The sequence below is a fragment of the Amphiura filiformis genome, chromosome 1 (genome assembly GCF_039555335.1).
Source record: "Amphiura filiformis chromosome 1, Afil_fr2py, whole genome shotgun sequence".
Taxonomy (NCBI): domain Eukaryota; kingdom Metazoa; phylum Echinodermata; class Ophiuroidea; order Amphilepidida; family Amphiuridae; genus Amphiura; species Amphiura filiformis.
Window position 1 is genome coordinate 48,919,256 of NC_092628.1, and position 20,875 is coordinate 48,940,130.

Consider the following 20,875-nt stretch of genomic DNA (forward strand, 5'->3'; position numbering starts at 1 on the left):
AATGGTAGTGTTCCCTTAAACTTGAAACATTGGATAAACGTAGCCACATATGAGGTGATTTCAACATTATGACATAATACGATCCACTTATTTGAAGGGCGGATATATATTTTGAATTCCAAATATAGACAAAATTAAAGAGCAAAAAAACAAGATTATAGAAAAGGCCTTTTGAAGCACACAAATGATATTTTGACCAAAAAAAAAGGATTCTGGACGATAAGAAATTGATAATTTCAATAATAACAATGATTAATGATAAAAATAATAATTAATTATTAGTACTAATTAATTATTATTAATAATAATTCAATAATAAATTTCTGATTTAGGATAGATAGCAGAAAGCCACTGAAGTATCAATTCCGAAAATTAAAATATCATTTTCGATTACAACAATGAATAGCTGCTCTATGTGCTGTCTAGCTATGGTCCAGGAGCATGATTGGTCAAATCTCATTATGTGCCTTTAGAAGCATCAAAACTTCACACCCAAATGTACTAACGACGTCGACACAGGATTTTCTCCATAGGAAATGTTAATGGACAATATATGTAGTAACAAGTAGCTTTTCACCCATGCTAAGTGGATCAGATGATGTCAAAAATGGTGACATTAAATATATGTGACTGTCTGCGCCTTCTATCCAGTAGGCATGTAAAGTACATTGAAGAAGTTAAAACTGGTTAAAACATGCCTTTTCATCATGGACCATATCTATAGTGTACCTGACAAACAGCACGTCAGCAGAATCAAAAATAACACTTTTGGTCTAAATGGAAGGTTAATCTGAATCTTAATCATTTGAATCTTTCCCAGAGGTTCCGTCGTCTGAGTGGAAGCATGTCACATGGTTTAAACTGAAAATATAACTGGAAATAAATTGAATGAAAATCACAGCATTTAGATAACTATTTTCTAGATTGAAATTCAATTCATGGTGAGGATCTGCAGTCATAAAGAATGATGTTTTCAATTTCTGAAATGTATATATCATCCAAAGATACTATAGTCAAAGATCAACCACTCAAAACGCTATGGGGAAACCACCATCTTGGTTTGTCTCTCATGGAGGCCACTTGATGCACCAACGGCATTTATCAGCAAGACTCCAAAAATGAATGATAACTTGCATCTTTAAGGTGGCACATGACAAAGTTTTGTGTACACAGCACTTAGCATGCATTTTGGTACAATTACCGAATCGGGTGCAACTTGCTAGACTTGAGTCCAGTCCTCGTTTACGGAGTTTAGAGTTAGGGTTGGGGTAGGGCAGTCCTGTATTAAGACTATAGTGTACCTGACAAACAGCACGTCAGCAGAATCAAAAATAACACTTTTGGTCTAAATGGAAGGTTAATCTGAATCTTAATCATTTGAATCTTTGAAAATGAATGATAACTTGCATCTTTAAGGTGGCACATTACAAAGTTTTGTGTACACAGCACTTAGCATGCATTTTGGTACAATTACCGAATCCAGTGCAACTTGCTAGACTTGAGTCCAGTCCTCGTTTACGGAGTTTAGGGTTAGGGTTTAGGGTTGGGGTAGGGCAGTCCTGTAATAAGACTAGTAGACTGTGTAACATATTACACAGAGAGCGCAAACAAACAAACAAACACTTTGAATCCAATTTACAGGGCGCATAGCTAAATTATCCAGAGGTACATTAAGTGGCCTCCATGAGCAGCATACAAACATGGCAGAGTTGGTACTCTTTGATTCTAGTTCATTGATTTCATCACTCTGAAATGTTGCACCATAACTGCCCAGTGTTGCAGTTTTGAACATTTTTCAAAACATGGACCCACATCTACTAAGGATTTTTTACTTCTTCACTACAGGATTCTCATTAGAGTAGCACCGTGCTGCTACTATCAAGTACCTATATCGACTACCACACGGTTAATGTGCAAGTATTTCCAACAAAGGGCCATCAAAGTACCCCCTACACTATAGCGTGCCTATAAGTCACCAACTCGGTACACCACAGTTGTCTCGTAAGTGATGCATGGCGGAGTACCAATGTAAGTACTTTGCTACGGAAATATCTACAGTATGGTGGTCGATGTTGGTACTGTCGGCAACCGTGGGCTAAGGTACTTGGTAGTAGCTGCAGAGGTACACCATTCCTAAGAATCATGTAGTGTTAAACTAGGCTGTGTTATAGCAAGACTAATAAATATGCAATAACAGATAATACACATTGAAAAAAAAATCCAAAAAATAAATGAGAAAATAAACTATATTAGCTTACCTCACAATGAAGATTTATATATTATGAACAATTTTAGTTTGTGTTTATACTGCATTTACTATATTCATTTCTAAAGACATGATCCAAAAGATGCCTCAATACAGGATCCATAAAGGTGGATACCCGAGGTCAACCTTCATGAACAGGTTTTATAATTTCTAAATATTGTGGAAGATTGAAATACATGTTTTTTTAAACTGCAGAATCACTGTTTACAAGAAATGCATATAAAATAATGAGCAGAGGCACCTTCAGAGATCAAGTCAGAAATGCACTCCCAAGAGATCATTGGTCATGGTTGCAAATCAAAAACCCGATAAGCTTACAACTTTCCACAAACAAGGTCTTAAGTTCATAGATATCAGGAACAAGATTCTCGCATGCAAAAACAAGAGAAATAGAAGACTTTGTTTTCAATTTAAACTTGACTTTCTCGAACAATTATTCTTTACACTCCAAAATTAAAGCAAATATTTTTATCCATGCCAATCTCTTGGGAATCGACTAGTAAATGACAGTTATCATCCTAACCAATTTATGTTTATTTCATTAGGTTTAACACTTGCAGGATTGCAAGTCTTGATATGCCAGTCATCAGCCCAATGTCCAGTGTGCAGTGGTGTCCATGGCAACAGGTTTTAGTCTCCAAGCTTCAACAAAGCTAATTCTTTGAAAACTACTTTTTTTTAAACCCAAGACTTTTTCTCATTTAAAATTTCGCTTTTGTAATTAATGAATCAACTAAAAAATCATATCAAAACTAGTTTTTTTTTAACTAAACTTGTTTTTGGGAACAAAGAATGTATTTAAATTGAGTAATCATTGTTTATTCACATTTTGTGAGTATTGTTGAAATCAGAAAACATGGAAATGTGATTTATATCATATTGCCTATTACTATAAATATTGCCAAGACTATTAAAATTGTGTATACTTTTTAAAACATTTTTATATCTCCCTTCAAACGATTTGCAGAATGAGCTTTGTTAAGACCAAGGAGTGAAGTTTTAGTGTTGTACAGTTGCGAATACCAGATTTATCAAATAGGAATCCAATTTGTGATATTGAACCAAATAAACACAATGTGTGGGTTAATTATCTGGTTGTTTCATGATTCAATTTTCAGTGGCGTACCGTGGCCAAATTGTTTTTTTTCGGTGGTTTGAAAAAGTGAAGAGCAAAAACAAAAACAAAAAAAAGTTTTTAGGCGCTAGCGCCCTAAAAACAACACATTTTAATGAGTTGCACCATTTTTTCAAAAAAATGTTATACTTTTTCAAATTTTTCCGCCCTTTTTCTTTACTAATTCTTTTTGCCGCCCCATCGTTTTTGCCGCCCTGTTTTTTGCCGCCCTTCGTCTTCCACGCCCCTTCGTTTTTGGCCGCCTGCTGCTTTTACCCGGGAGGCTGGCGCCCCAAAAGCCCACCAAAAATATGTGCATGATTTTGAAAATGTTTATTCCCACTTTCCCAAGCCAGCTACCATATAGCTCAGGCTTCAAAACATGCCACATGCGCAGCAGTATGACAGTTGAAATCCATACACACCCTATGGTAGACATGACCTTAATCTTCACAGGGAAAATTTGGGGTTATAGTGATAGCTGTTGATAGCTTTAATTGTACATAGCCAAAAGTATGTTGAAGTGCAATGTCTGAACAGTATGTTAAGTCTGGTCTCAGGTTAAGTTTCAATCTTGTTTTCAAGATGTTATCTGTCTATCAGTCTATCCGTCTTTTAGTTAGTCTATCCGTCTTTTAGTTTATAATAAAGACAATATCTGCTATTCACAACTGTACTTTTTCAAATTAATTAGTTTAGTATCTAAGAGTTTAGACTTGCAGGGATGTGGGCTTATAATGAAGTAACCTTACATCTGAAATAGACAAAAAGACATGTCAACAAATTATTATTAGAACAAAGCAATGTATTAACAACCCGAAATATTGATGATGTCCTAAAAACAAAAATGGAAAGAATAACATATTTTGACTGCCTCAGAATGGCCAACAGAGGGCAGTTGCCTTTACTATATTCGGAGCCAGGGATAAAGAAACCAGTTTGCATCTGATATCACCTGTCAATCAAACTTGCAAATGGGTTTACAGTTTTCTGAATTTCTTTCAGCGTGCTCTGTGGTTATTTTTTAACTTTAAAACATACAAACCATCTCAAAAATTAGGTCTTAGTATTTTCTGGTGACACCAAGTCAACAATGCTCAGAAAAGTTGCTTTTTGTCTTGTTGTTAACCATTTTCTGCGATTCCTTTTCTCTGGTGAAGGCACCAAATGAATCAATCTTTATTTCTACACATTACTAACCCAATCACAGGCTATTGGCAGATGATCGTCAGACATAAACTGGTTACTTTATTTCTGCCTTTTACAATAACAAATCTTGATTGCCTCGTAATGGCCAAAAGAGGGCAGTTGACTTCACTAGTGCAACCTTCTGATATAACAAAAAGTAAGTTTTTAGTGGTGTGATAAGAATAAATTAAATGAAGGAGCATGATAAGGCATCATTATTAACTACTCAAACTAGTATCACTAAAAATGAAATATTTACCACAAAAAGAAGCAAAAAATGAACAGGAAGGTGAACTTCCCAAGTTTTTTTAAATCACAACTTACTGTTCTATCAAAATATCAATAATAAAGTAGTATTACATTTCTGATGTCAAAATTAAATGAATGTTTGTCTTTTTAATTACAGAGTATATGCTATGTGTTTTGAAAAAGCATGGTCATAAAATAACATTCATAACCTCCTCGTATCACTCCATATTTGTGTCCCAACCAATCAAATCGCTTGTTTAGATGGTACACACATGCACGAGGAGGTTATTGACATCCATCAATGACCTCTGTGTGTGATATAGCGACAGATTACGTGGTACAATTACTTCTACATGTACGCATATTCTTTGCGACGGAAAAGTTCACACGTGTGCAACAACCGTTTACACATAGCATGATTTCTCACTGCTCTGTTATTGTTAAGTCCATTATATTTTAGCCAGTTTGATTTTTTGAAGTGCAAAATTCAAGTTGTGATTAAAATTGTTCATTTTTTTACAAATTTCAGGAAAAAAATCTTGTTCTTTAGTAAATTGAGCAGTTAAATAAGTGCTAGCTATTTGGTTAATAACTTGGCATATATCGGGCATTTTCGATCTAGAAAAGGATGAAAGTAAAAATACATATTTTGTTTCATCTGACTGTTCTAGGAATATTTCCCCCTGCAATTGTCAAATTTGTTGATGTATTTGCTCCTGTAAATTCTAGATGTAGCATTGCCACCAGAAATAAATGGGGAAAAAACACACACAAAGTTTGTCAATTTAAAAAAGGATTCAAATTAGTTGTGCATCTAGGGAAATCCACCAATTTATTGACTTGCTCGGTATTGGGTGTGCCAGGCTTTGTGCCAAAGGTTATAAATAAATAAACATCTAATCCTAATTTAAAAGCATGGCACCTATGAAATTATACTGGACACATATTTCATTAACTGGCAGAGGAGGTTTGTGGAAATGAATGTGAGGAGCAAATAAATCTACAATCTATACAGGTTAGGGAACAAACCATATGTTTGATGACATCCCATTAACGAAAGTCTGTTCATTAGGAAGCTGACACCAACCCTCCCTCCCTGAAACGCAAGTGAGAAATGTTGAAAATATGTTTTCAGCACAGTACTTCAGAGGTCTGCCAATTTGGTGCAGTTTATGGCGTATACAGAAGTGGGGTTCTGATTGGCTAATTGAATCGCGTCATCATCACATCGGCACCTCATTGGCTAGTCAAACTGAGCAGACGGACACCGCTGAAGTAGTTTGCTTAATAGTACAGTTTCTTACAAACGTAATGGGACTGTTTTTACTCTCTCACCCCCAATGAAATGACTTTCATTTATAGGACATCATCATCATTTTGGTTTGTTCCCTTATGTTTACCAAGGATTGAATAGGACACATGTCTCATCAATCTACTTTCATACCTCTTCCAAAATGATAGATAATTATAGACTTCTGGAGAAAATTCTGCCACTTCATATGACCATGGATATGTATCGCGATTAAGCTAAATGAGTTTGAAGTTGATCAAAATCATTAAATGAGGCATTTTCAGAGCTCTATTTTGCTGAAAACCCCATCATATTTACGGTTCCAGAAATTTTAGTCTCGCTCAGAACAATACAATACAAAGGAAGTTGAATACCATTATCGACTATATCTCCAAATCAATATTCCCAACATCCGGTCTGACTCATTTTGCTTGATCACATCACATTATTCAGTCCATATGGAAATAGTTTGATGTTTATTTGTGAGGTCTCTCATTCAATTTCACATTTTATACAATAAAGTTTGTAATTCTTGTCTCATCCCAAAGAGATGTTACATCATTAAGTAGATCTACAAGTCATGAGGGTGCATACAAACAAACAAAAAAAACACACTTTTTATTGTTAAGAGATGCCTTTAAACTTAAGGGTTAATCAAACTTCCACACAATCCCTTGATAACATACCTTATTGATTAAAGGTTGTGACCCCATCGACAGCCTCATCCCCCATTTTTATTCATCAAAACTGAGATTTTGGTATCAGAAGAAAGCTCAAATTTTTCTCATTATCACAGTGAAATTTGAACACCCGAGATATGTTCCGTAAAATGGTGTGCACAAAAACTTAGCTATTTGTGGTTCCCACACCCGGCATTGTTATACACGTTTTTGCTACAATTTTTTTTTTCACAATTCTATGATTAGGACACTGTTCCAACAACAGATATTTCAATCAGTTTAAAGCCATTTCTTAACAATAACTTTGAGTATCTTGTAATTCAAAAGAGACACAACTACAACGACATGTTACCTTTTTTGTTCTGCACTCTATGTAAGCTTCGCTGGATCACTAAATCAAAAGCAGCTAACTCGTTTGGCAACCACGTAAACTGAGAACATGAGAAAATAGAAACAGATGAAATGTACATCAATGACACAAATACAAGCATTAGAGAGCCAGTGGCAGTGCCGGGGGGTGGGCATGGGGAAATGCCCCAGTCAGAACTCTTTCCACCAGTAAAACCCAAAATTATGAAAATTTTCAAAAATGTTTGATTTTGCCACCCATTCACTTTGCCCACCCCTCCCAATGTCCACCCCCACAAAAAAAAAATCCAGGCACCGCCACTGGAGAGAACATGACAGTGACCAACTGACCATGGGATGATACATTATGGTTACATGAATCTCACGATTTATCCCAGCATACAAGCCACACTTCTTCCTCAAAACAACAATTCCCATAGGAGAGTACATATTTCCGATTCCTTCCTCCAATCAATAGTTCACATAGGAGAGTGCACATTTGAGATTACTTCAACATGACATGCTCCTGGAGCATAACTCCTACTTTAGAACCACACAGGGCAGCTATTCACTGTCACTATCTTTTACTTCAGATGATCTTTACCATTCAATCCCTCTGTGTCTCAGCAAAATATAATTATTAATTATAGAAATCATCAGATCTGACATGGGCTTGCCACACAACCCCAGCTGACATAAGGTTGTTCTTTTGTAATACATGCATCCATACATATATGGAAACTAGAATTATGGGTTTCGTAATTAAGGCGGCATGAGGTGAGGACCATAATGTGAACCAGGAGCACAAAATGTTGGAGGAGTCTTACACAATCACCGCAGAACTGGTTGGATATGATATAAAGATGTTAACAATTGATCTTAGGTTTACTTGCCTCAGATATGAACATACCTGTTTGAAACCTATTTTAGTTTGGTCAAATTTACACATCACTTTGGCTTGTACCATGTGTGTATCACCATTTGTGTGTGAATTGCAGTTTAGTTTAGGTTGCTTGGCAATAGGGGAATCATCGCAAGTTTGGTGATAGGATAGACAGCCATTTTGTCTTAGTTTCTCAGCTGCATCGATGAACTGCCCACAGATGTCAGTTCCAATTATCTGCAGAAGAAACAAACATTATTTCAAGAAATTAAAGTTACTGTTAGCTGTTACATTGCCTAGATATTTATATAAAAAATATTAGGAAAATCTAGTGCTTGTTCAGTGCAAAGGTGACAGGCCCTCTCTGGCACTATAAATTTCCACCAGTCTGTTGTCCTCTGTGCGGCTCGATGGCCACACTTCGCATGCACACACCCATCTTTGTTTGCATTTTTTGTCAGTCAAAATCAATCAATGCCATACGTATACAAAAATGGCTGATTTTATATGCATAGAGAAAAAACAATCCCAAAACACTAAACTCATGTGCGTAGAACAGGGGTGTGAGAGGACCAAAAAAGAGGAAAACTACTAAAAACAGCGTAAAATCAGTGTAAAAACACCAAATATGGGCTGAAAATAAAAGAAAACACATAAATTTTGGCAACAAAAAAAAGAGGAAATCAGCTGAAAAGAGGAACTGTCACACCCCTGGTAGAACTGAGTTATTGTTTTCATAGACTAAGAACTAACCTAGCTAGAAAAAAATCTTATAGGTAAATCAGCTCATGCTCACCTTCTGAAAATGGTTTGAGAGTTCAAAGGTCATACTACCGCACCCACAACCAATGTCCAACGCTTTATTGAACTCTGTCCCATGTCTCTGCATTGTCTCTAGACAAGCTGATGATAGCGCCTGAAAGTAGTTGTCTCCCTGAGTGTTGAACTCCATGAGGAGTTGTCTGCACAGGTACACTGCCTTCTCCTGTTGTAGTTGCGTGTTGGTTGAAGGGGTCATGTGTGCATCGACGTCTGCAAGTTTTATTGTGATTTCTGGAGAGGGAATCATGAAATATTGTTAGACAAAAAGGATTTTATAAGCATACATTGTATACTGTAAAAATTTGACAGTTAGCATGTGCTCATCTTATCAAGCACTTTTAAATCATGCAAACATGATGAGCCCCATCCACAAAAGTGTAAAGGGTTTTGAGCAAATCATTGCTACACATAGTTATGTACTGAACAAGTAAACCTGTAAATGTGTGTCTCAACCCCATTAGCTCAGTTGGTAAAGCGCCAGACTTTGGTACAATTTCATGTTTTCAAAACCGCTCAATAGTAAGCACATTATGCTAACTATCGAGTTTTTACGGTAAGTTCCCTACGAAAGAGGAATATATCTAAAACCACTATAATCAATCCCAATTATCTCCTGCTGATCCCCTATTGACAGAGCTGTCATAAGGGTGTAAAAAGTGTGTCAACAGATTCCATAATAACATTATTACATAACATTTTTCTATCAGTTGCCTGTTCAGCAACTGGATGAGGGACTGCTGTGCTGCGTTTCTAAACAGTGGACATCCACAGTTGCCGTGGGTCCTCACTTTATGAGTGAAAAGTCATTGATGGGTCCATATTTGGCGGTGAAAACCAACGCCCCAAACACACACACCCACCCATCCTCAAACAAAAGATCATACCAACATTTACTAACCTTGTTCTTCTGTGTTTATTATAGGCATAAGGGCAACTGGTGGATCCTGAGAGTCATCCAATGTGCGTGCAATACGAAATCCTGCATGCTGATAGAAATGTCTACGGAATGCATAGCGTCCAAATCGAGCTGCTTGAGAGCCGGTCGATACCCATGATCCTCCCTGTGGAGATAACAATCAAAACAAGTTTAGAAATCACCGATTATAAAAACTGTATACTATAAGCCAACAACTTCTGAGGACAGCTGAGGTACTCAAAGGTAACAACATATTTGAGATTTTGTCACATTTATTAAGATTTTATACAAGCATTTGGTCATCAATATCCGAACCGACCCTCAAGGCATGGGTGTCAATCCGGGGGGATGTGTCCCCCACCTTTTGGCAAAATGACCCATTTTTGTTCTTTTCAGCCACTTTTTGACAACTCAGGCCGATTGTTCCCCCCTCCCCCCAATTCAAACTGGATTGGCCATTTCAAGCTGGATTGGCCCTAATGCCTCAAGGACCAACTAAAATTGATTTGCAATGATAATTTCTGTCTGATCATTTCCAACCAAGCGAATATCCTCAACATTTATCTAAAATGATGTTATTCAAAATGATGTTATTCCACATTTGATAAAGAGTTGGCATAGAACTGCAAAGCTTGAAAGTTTATAGACCATTAAACCACTTTCACATTATGCTGGTTTTTTTTTCAATTTCAGATGTTGATCATATGTAACCTGCCTTCAAAAAATGAGCATAAAGTTGATAAAATAACTTTTTGAGATATTCCAGATTTAAAATCTTTAATTTTAATTTTAGTTTGTTTCCTGTAACAGGTCAAAAAAGTCAAATGCGAAATGCGTTTTTTTATTTTTATTTTTTTTATATAATCCATGTCTTCAAATGAAAAACTTTTTTGCTGCAAATTGGAATGAAAACTTTTTTGCTGCAAATTGGAATGAAAACTTTTTGCTGCAAATTGGAATGAAAACTTTTTTGCTGCAAATTGGAATGGGAATTTACAGTGGGTCTCTCCGACACACACAAAAAAATCATATTTCTTCATATTCAAGAATATTTATGATCCCCTTTCAACCTGTAGATTAAAAAAGGTATTTTAAAAAATGTGTGATGTTTTCTCCAGTAGGGCCTAGTTTTTCACTATGCTCATTTGTTGTGTAATGTGTAAATGTTTACTCCAGTAGTGTTTCATATTATTTTTTGAGATTTTTTTTCCAGTTTTGGGGTTTTTTCTTTGTAAGTGAAAACAAATTCTAATGCGCAAAATACGCCGTTAAAAACACAATGCGCAACAAATTTTTTTTTTTGGCCTTATATCATTTAAAAAATCATTTTTCCTTGCTTTAGTCTTCAAAAATAATTTTTTTTCCAGAATTTCTTTAGTTTTCTAATGAATTTTGTCATATTTAATGGCCTGTATAAGTATCCATGGTGACTTTATGCTCATTTGGTGGGAACAGATCAAATATAACACCTACCATGATTACATTGTGGCGACCATCAAATGTTGGTGTTGAGAAATCGTCATAGTAAGCATGTGTCTGATAGCCTGGTAAACCATTAAAGTGATCCTCCGTCCACTCCCATACATTGCCAAATACGTCATAGAAACCACCTTCTGTTGGAGGGTGCATGTTTACTGGCTGTTAAAAAAAAGAGTATGATCAAAATGTTTAAGTGCTTGGTGTTTAAAGCTCAGCCCGTACATTACATAATATTAATATTAATGAGGAAATGAACCAATCAATGGCAGTGGAAGTGCATTTTGTGCACTGATTTTTGTGAATGCAGTACATGAATGTCGCAGATTTAGCATTACAAATAAAAACATGCATTAACTCACCGTTGATGTCCCATATTGCATATTAATGTTGTATTTTTTATTCTTCTCAGGCGACAGTGAGAATTCAGCTGAAGCCCCTTCACTGGATGATGGCTACACATGCAATGAAAAAAACAAACAATATGAGTTAGTGCTTACTGGTCATTCATTATATTGACCTTGTACATGCAGAATCAATGAAAACATGGAATATACAAATGTTGCGAGGTTAGTTTGGATTAAAGAATGTGACTGTTCAGAACTTTATAGTGACGCAACCTCCTGAAGGTGTACAGGTCATGACCCTACTATTTCTAAGTAAACCCCCAAAAAAGGATCAGCCAATGCAATCTTCCATCCTATATGCATGTATGAACAAAAATAAACTCACTTTGTCAGTTCCACAATATACTACTGATCAGGGTTGTCACCAGGACCAAAAAAGTACTGGTTAAAATATTGAAGGCGAAGCGTAGCGAGCCAAGCTCTCGCGCCTCGCACTATCTTTTTAGTGAATGCTAGGGATTGGGGAATAGGCTTTGAGGGTACCACCCCACTAAAAAAAAAATTTCTTGCTCTTTTTATGATGAAATATCATCATCCACTTCCGGAAATGTAAAAAAAAAAATTTTAATTTTTTTTTTTTTTTTTCTGATATGCATTTATATGTTTGCGATTTATATATTTTCTCTCATTGTTCCTTTCCAAGTAATGACTACAGGGATGCCAGTGGCCAGAAGTAACTTTGCAGGAAAAGCCTGAAAAAGCAAGCAAATTTGGGCCATGAAGCCTCAAAACGGGCTGAAAATAAATAAAAGCACTTGCAAAAATTTGGAGTAACAAAAAGTAGTAAATCAGGCAATTGCCAGAAAACTAACATCCCTTTGACTAGGGTAGAGCAAAGTGAAATATTGCCGACTCTTGAACAAGTTTATTTGTTTTACAAAACAACCTCAGCATCAAGAGTCAGCCTGAATTTTGACTTATAACTTAAAGGAGTATTATAGCATCCTCTTTTTATGACATTTTTCAGTAGATATCCACGCAAAAAGCTTACTCCCAAAATTTTAGTTGATTCCGATTTTGCGTTTGCGAGTTATGCATGATTATGTGTATTACACTGCTCCATAGGACACTGTTGTAATTTCGTTCTGATATACCAGAACAAAATTTAAATTTGACTATATTTTTGCTAAACGAATTAATCTGCAAGAAATTTTTGGTATATAAACATTATGTAGCCAGAGGTTTCCAGTGGTATAAAAATCTCAACTTTTTTTGAGAAAAATGGAGGGATAAGGCTGTGGATTATGTTGCTTTGGCACAATTCAATCTTCATGTACGAAAATTCATATATAAAAATTAAAAGACAAAGTATTAGCGCTACACAGTTGAATTAAACTTTTTTTTACGATCACAATTAAAATCGCCCTGGCAAGCCAAGTTTAAACATTTCAACACTAATGTATCGGTATAATTCTGTTTGCCCTGTGCATCCTGTGTGTTCAATACAATTCTGCTTTACCCTGCGCACCCTATTTTTTAGGGTTAGGGTTAGGGTTAGGGTTATACTTGTGCACAGGCAGGTATACCAGAATTGTTCCAATGTATTGCTATAGCTCAATAGTTTGGTGATGTATATCACACATCAAGAGGACTCCTATGATGATATGAAGCAGGGAGTTATGTGCCCTTTTGTTAACTTTTTGATGACATACTGTATCTATTGATTGGGTCAGGGTAAAATAACAACCACCTCCTTATATATTTTAGCGTTTAATGTGAAAACCATCTCAAAGAACCCCTCTGTATAGTTATTGTACATCAAAATCAGATACCCTCCATGTGATGCAACAAAATGGATTGGAACAGTCTGGGGTTAGCAACCTACTTTTTAAAACTGACTGCAAGCTACATATGGGTGGTACTACACTCACCTTTCTGTAATCACAACATAGTTTGATTAACAGAAGATGTAACAGAGAGAAAAGTTAATTAGCATCACAATTTGATTTTTGACTCAGAACGACATGGTCTGTGAGCTGCTGTTTGAAAAAGCCTAATCTACATACATCATAATTGCGTAGTCTACTTGCGTAATGAGCAGAGAATTTGGCATATTGAGTGTTTATGAGTACAATTGGACAAATTATGAAGTGACAAATGGAGTGGGCAAAGCATATGCAGCTGAGTTGAATGTATATACCTGGGACAGCAGTTTGGCCTGAAGGAAATGGACAAGAGCAAGAAATAAAGAGACGAATCAAGTTTGGATGGATGCAACATGGCAAAAATTAGCAATATCACAAGAAAAAATTTACCAGTTTCTCTGAAATGGAAAGTGTTCAACCAATGTATAATTCAAACTATTATATATGATGCAGAGTCCTGGACTCTTACAACAAAATGGAGAGGAAGCTAGCTGCAAGCGGCACAGCACAACATGAGACAAAACATGTATGGGATCTCATACAAAGACAGTATTGGCATGAAGACAAACAAATGGGTTAGAGAACAAACAAGGACTTGGGACATCATTGAAACCATTGAATAGTATATAATTTGGTTCACCTCAAGTTCGGTAGTGACGTCAATGCTTTTTCGTGGTTGCGCCGCAAGCGTGCCGACAAACCGCCCCTGTACTTGTGCGTGTACACACAGTGCGTTCAACTTTACGCGCAAGATTCGATACTGCTGTGAGCGATATACGCACGTACGTCACTACCGAACTTGAGGTGAACCAAATTATAGCACTATATATGTCAAATTTTGACTTTTCCAAATTTGACAGAGCGATATATTTATACCATTGTACAAACATAGGCAGGCAATATGTGACATGATCAAGGGGAATGAGTCACATGTCGACCTGGTCGAAAATGAGTTTCACATATATTTCTCTGGAGGACATTTAGAGCTTTCAGAAACTGAAAACCTCATGTTGATACAACTTTGTTAAATTTTTTTGTACTTTTATTATACTTTTTCTGTACTTTATTTGTACTTTTCTTTGACTTCAAAGATTTTGCCCATCAACAAGTACTTTATTTGTACTTTTCTGTACTTAATTTGTACTTTTCTTGGACTTAAACTTTTTTGGACCTCATGAAATGTACTTAAAATATACTTTTCAGACTCAGACATTTTTTCAAAAGCACCATTGTACTTAATTTGTACTTTTCTGGGACTTAAACATTTAGGAGGTCACCAACTGTACTTTTTTATATACTTTTTAGTGTACTTAATTTGTACTTTTCTTGGATTAGCATTTGACCTGATATGCAAATTGTCACATGACAATATTGTTGTGGATTTGAAAAATAACTGTCATTCAGTTTGGAGCTGTTTTTGACATGGCATATTAAGATGGGAGCTCTCATTTTATGGATTTTACATGGATATTATATGCTATGATTTGGATTTCTGATTGCATTCAATGGACACAAAAGAAGGTACTATGTATTTGTTATTGTTTAAAATATTTTGTACACCAAGAAATGCCAGATAATGCTGATAATTGGGTAAGCTTACACGCTCATTCAGCTTCATTCATGAGTGCCCATGCAGTCAACATACAACACTGCCGAATTCTCCGTACCCATATGGTCAATGGTATAATGTGCTATGTTTGGGGAATTCAATAACCTCAACGATAGACATTGGCAACTCTGTTGCATGGCATCACAAGACTCAACTGCACAGACTATACAGATAATTCGAAACATTGTATAAAGTACTACCAGTGGCATGCATGAACATATAGGTCTACATATGAAACCACATTACACCTGTTTTTACATGACCTGCATTAGCTACTTTTGAACAAAGAAATTTGTTGTCTACAAGACTTTGATAATTCCCTCACTTACAGATGGAAGAACAAATATTGCCAAACAACTGCAAGCATGCAATGCTGGGGTTACTATCACAAAAACATGCAGCACTTCATTGGCCTGTAATTATAAATACATGCAGATGCAGCCATTTTAGAGTCGCAAGGACATCTTACAATAACTCACTGTATTCTGTGCGTTATACATTACTGCAGCCAGCTAGATCCATTCTAAAAAGCTTGTCGTTATCACAGCTAAATAATATATACAAGGTTTGCATATATTCAGAGGAAATATCAATTAATTCTGTAATAAAGGGTGTAGATAAATATTGGGTGGGAAAAACAAAACAGCAAAATAAAAACAAAGCTATAATACACATATATTCACATAAACAATGACAGTTTACAGGAAGAATAAAAGATCTCCCGGTTTGACTATTTGAGCCGTAAATGTCCTCAATTGTATTCTGAGTTACAGTGTAAAATGGGCATGAAGGTCATATTCATAGGTATTTCAATTTGGTGCTACGTGTATCTCATTAAATGAAGTACACGTAGCACCAAATTGAGGTACCTATGAATACACCTTCATGCCCATTTTACGCTGTAACTCAGAATACAATTGAGGACATTTACGGCTCATTCGTGGTGTACGGTCACATTTATACTACATTTTTAAGCAACTGAACCCCCCAAAATGGTGAATTATGGTATAATTTACTTCAATCATTAATATATTTCAAAAGGTATTTTAATAGCAAAAACAGCCATTCGGTTACGGGGGTTTTCATTCGCCAAACCGGCCATGCATTTTGGATGACTAAATCAGAAGGATAGAGGGCAGTATTTTTTCAATCATCATGCGCGGGAGCGGGAGATGAAATTTGCTCAAATCACAAATTCTTGCAAAATGGAGAATGGATTACGCCTGCACTGCCCAAGATTTCTAGGCCTGATTGAATTAACATGCACACAAACTGACTGCTTTTACTTTCAATTATTAAATTTTATGTGTCACAATATGGTACCTGATGTGTGCTTTATAAAAACAATAGTCATATTGGTATGTGCAAACTATAACTACAGTTTCTCTACTTTCTTTACTAGATCTCGTCTCAAGTTGAAAACTGTTAAGTGTGTCAGCATGTCGTCAGTGCGTGTAAACGATAGCATTGCCAGAGTACAGACAAATCGTCCTTCTACGTGTGTGTATACGCCTGCGAGATAAGGTTAGCTTGCACAATTTGAAACTACAAAATCCAACATGGCATTAACTTGAGACGAGACCCACTTTAGTTCACGAAAACCTACACAAATGACTACAGTAATATTTTCATTTGAATGATTATGGCATGACAAACAAATTTACACATCCATAATGAAATGATGAATGCGAGCGTATACACCCATGGAATTGAATGCAACTCACTCAAGATTGGATGGTATATCCTATAGTTTTCTTATAATTGGACCCTTCCAACCATTGATGGCATTGGCTTAGCTAACTCCAATTAGGCTATCATTAGCAGCCAGGCTACCCAAACGACCTCACTTTCAGTTTTCAGGCTACATAATCATCCGCACTTTCAGTTTTCCGCTTTGCTAATTCCAGCCTTTTGATCGGTTTGATTAGTAATTCACCTGCCAACATTTTGTCATTTGAAATACGATTGCTCAGCTATGTTCATTCAAATGAAATTATAACTGTAGAATCAAGCCATCATTTGCAGTGTAGCTATCAATTTAACGAAATGTAAACATAATACATCAACATAAACTCATAATTTTAGTACAAAATCTTTTGGGTTCAAGGAAATACTCAATCTACAATAAGCCCAACTTATGAATTGGTTATATTTGGCAGTATAGACCACTTGACATGTGACGTCATTGCTGGCAGTATGTGCACGAATTATGGCAATTTCCATTGTTCTCTGCCCTGCAGTGTGCATAAGCATCATAGTTTGCCAGAGCACATGCATTTTAAATCGCCCACCACATTTCATATAGTACAAGAAAGCCATTGAATAGTGTAGCTGTTCGTTCAAGCATATTGATAGACCAGTCCCTCGCCTTTGTTGATAAACAATGATGTAAAGTGGTCTATGCCTGGCACACATAACAAATGAGGACCATCCCGGCCAGCTGTATGCTCGGTAGACGTCTGAAGAAGTTGAAATCATATCATATACACATACTTTCCTTAAATGTTGAGCGTCAGAATGACTGTGAAGAAAGCATTTAGCTCAAAGAGCAACAAACTTTAACCACATCCTGTAAATTAGGTGCATGTCAGTATAGGTGTTTTTGAGATTGTACTTAAAGAGGAAGCCCACCAGAGCAGTTCTGGAGTGAACCAAACCTGCCTGGTTATCAAATTGATCAGTGACAAGGTTATCTCTGAATTTGACAGGTGCTAATTAATGTTTTAATGTTATTGTATCAAAAATAGCACCTGTCAAATTCAGAGATAACAATGTCACTGATTAATTCGATAACCAGGCAAGTTTGGTTCACCACTGCTCTGGCAGGGCTTCCTCTTTAAATCACAAATTTTTGAGAATGTACTAATTCTGCAACCACAAGACTTTCAGAACTACAAATGTATTAATTTGTAATACAACTCAAATGATAGAATCCCTATGACATATAAATACCAGTTGTTGTAAAAATCCCCTAATAGGCAACATGCAACTGATTCATAATACATATCAAATACTGATGTGATACCAACCTCTGGGTCCCGTATGGCATGATGCTCAGCTTCTGTCATCAATCTGTACCCTTGTCCGAGCCAGTTGCAATAGGCGTTGGCTTCGTGGTAGTTCACTACAACCGGCCAGTCCCATGGCATGTCAATTTCATCACAAATGATCCGTAATCTAAGTAACAAATTCAATGTATGACATGGGTAAAACACTGCTACGTTTCAAATTCAAACAAAATAGATTGACCTTTGGTTTGCCAAGCTAATACAAGAACATCATAGGTAATTATTAGTATATAGTCAAATTATAACCTTCACTTTACTTTTCTGTTTCAGTGTATTTGGTTTTGCAATTTGTCCTGCTTCAAACAGCATACAAACCAGAACATAATTTAAAAAGGCTGTTCTGACTACATCTTTATACAATCTCGCTCCTAAATCATATTCTTATATATTTAATATTATACACACGAGTACTTAGTTTTTCTGTATCAAATTGTATCTTATTGCTATTATGCTTTCTGTATAAAATATCTCCCATGGTATAAATATTTAGTGATTGTATATACCCTTGTTTTTCTTTTCTGTTTTTGTTTTTTCTTTAAATTTATTATGTATATATGGTCGAATCCAACGAAAAGTGTACACGGCATGTTCAGGGCCATAACTTAAAAGTATTAATCAATTGGCATTCGTTTTTGTATTGTGTTTATTCGCCTTGATCATACGATTCGCGCCATATATAATAAGATCCCCTTCTGTGAAAAACTTAGACACAGAGACCCCAAAACATGCTATTTTTACCCATTTTTTCAAAATATTTCTTAAAGTATTTTTAAAAACATCTAAATCAGTTATGAAAAGAAGTCATTGGATTGAATCTAAATTGATTTCCTGAAAGGTATGTTTTCAAAGATTGCCTGTTCAATTTTTCACACATTTGTACATAATTATGAATTTTTTGTGATAATTTTATGAGTGGTATTTTTTACATTACCTACGAATACAATTTTTCATAGCACTAGATATATCTTTAAAAATGGAAATCACTAATAAATCCATAATTGATACAAGCTTTGATATGTCCAATACTGAAATGCATTGCATTCGGACATCTTTATTATTGTGTTTAGCTGCCAGAAATTCTAAATGGCACAAAGGTAGGTTTGGTAAAAAATATGCATTACCTCCGAATACATGTTAAAAGCTGTGTCATTTCCACAATGTGAGAGAATAGTAAACAATAGTTAAGCAATAGGTGCAGGGTATAATACACTCTTTATTTCTACCAAGTTTCAATAGCCTGCGTTTAAATATTTCTGAGATGTCAACAATAAAAGCAAGTATTCGTAGGTAAAATTTCGGTAACCGAATGTTACCTACGAATACAATTTGACATCATGACAGTATTGTGAGACATCGCCATTCATGCCAATGCCCATATTGGTACATAACGAAGGCCTGTATGTTTGCTATCAAATCATATGTCAATGAAAGCTGCGAATTCACATACATGCCCATCATGCAAAAGTGAATACGGCTTAATTGTTGAAAAATATGTACTGAAATAGACAACGGTCTGCTCATTTGAAAGAAAAATCAGATTCAAAGAAGATTAGAAGGGATAAATACTTGGATTTGTCAACTGTCATGTGTGCTTCATTTTAATGTTTACCGAGTATCCTACTCGTTCTTATACAATGTGTAAATTGATTCATACTCATTTGATAAATAAAATACAGAAACTGACCTAAACTTCATTTTCAAAATAAACTAGCATAAATTGACTAAGATCATATTGATCGCGTTATAAAAATAAAAACAAATATTATCTGGTTGAGCTAGCATTTTCCTGACACCCTGTGGTCAACATTAAAAAAAAAAAGCATTTATGGGAATATTCCATTTGTTTTAGGTTGATTAGTATTGCGATAGTGAAAGCATCCTAGTGGTATTCGTAGGTAACATTGGGTTTTGATATCACATTTACTATCACACGTCCTGGATTTATTTTTCAAGATTAGAAATGGCACTTTTGGTTCCTATAAGGCCAATATGTCATCAATCAATGGGCAAAAGGAAAAAAAATTGTGGAGACATTTTTATTTCGGACTTTGATTTTTGGCCCGTGGACACTTTCGGTTGGATTCGACCATATATGCTTATTCCAATTTTGTATTTTTCTTTTTTTCGTAATTGTATTTATATTAGGCCCTATATGATATTTTTTGTTAACCACAGGGTGCCACCTAAATCACGCTATGCATTCAGGACTGGCATCCCGGTCTCTTTCATATGATATTTCACCTCTTATTATTATCATTATTATTATTAATATTATTACTTCAATATTACAATTATTATTATTATCATTATTATTATTATGTATATTTGTGAAATTCTATGTTGAGATGAAACCAAATAAATGAATCTGAACATTATATTAACACACCTTAAGTTTTCTTCACTTCACATTTTTGTGGTGCACATTTTGATTAGGCAGTAATTCCAATTAACCATACCCATTAAACCTGAAGTCTTTCAAAAATTTAAAATGATGAAGCATTTCAAATGTCAATGCTGCATTATAGACATTTTGCGCACCTAATCAGATGGTAAAATTTGCAGAACTACCGTTCCAGTGCAAGTTTTCTTACATGATACATGGAGTCTAAACACATCGAGAACAACTACTGATCCCAAACTTCAATGTGTATGTCTTCTCTTTATTCTCTATTCATTGGAAGTCTCAACAAGAT

The 20,875-nt window shown here is 35.6% G+C and overlaps 1 protein-coding gene across 1 annotated transcript in view; it reads right to left on the reverse strand.

The window, feature by feature from the left end:
- LOC140161293 (uncharacterized) overlaps positions 1–20,875 on the reverse strand; it is a 46,018-nt gene that overhangs the window by 11,249 nt on the left and 13,894 nt on the right. The window contains 7 exon segments of the mRNA XM_072184771.1: positions 7,141–7,219; positions 8,047–8,256; positions 8,816–9,072; positions 9,740–9,902; positions 11,231–11,395; positions 11,596–11,688; positions 18,144–18,291. Of these exon segments, the coding sequence (XP_072040872.1) occupies positions 7,141–7,219; positions 8,047–8,256; positions 8,816–9,072; positions 9,740–9,902; positions 11,231–11,395; positions 11,596–11,688; positions 18,144–18,291 (1,115 nt within the window).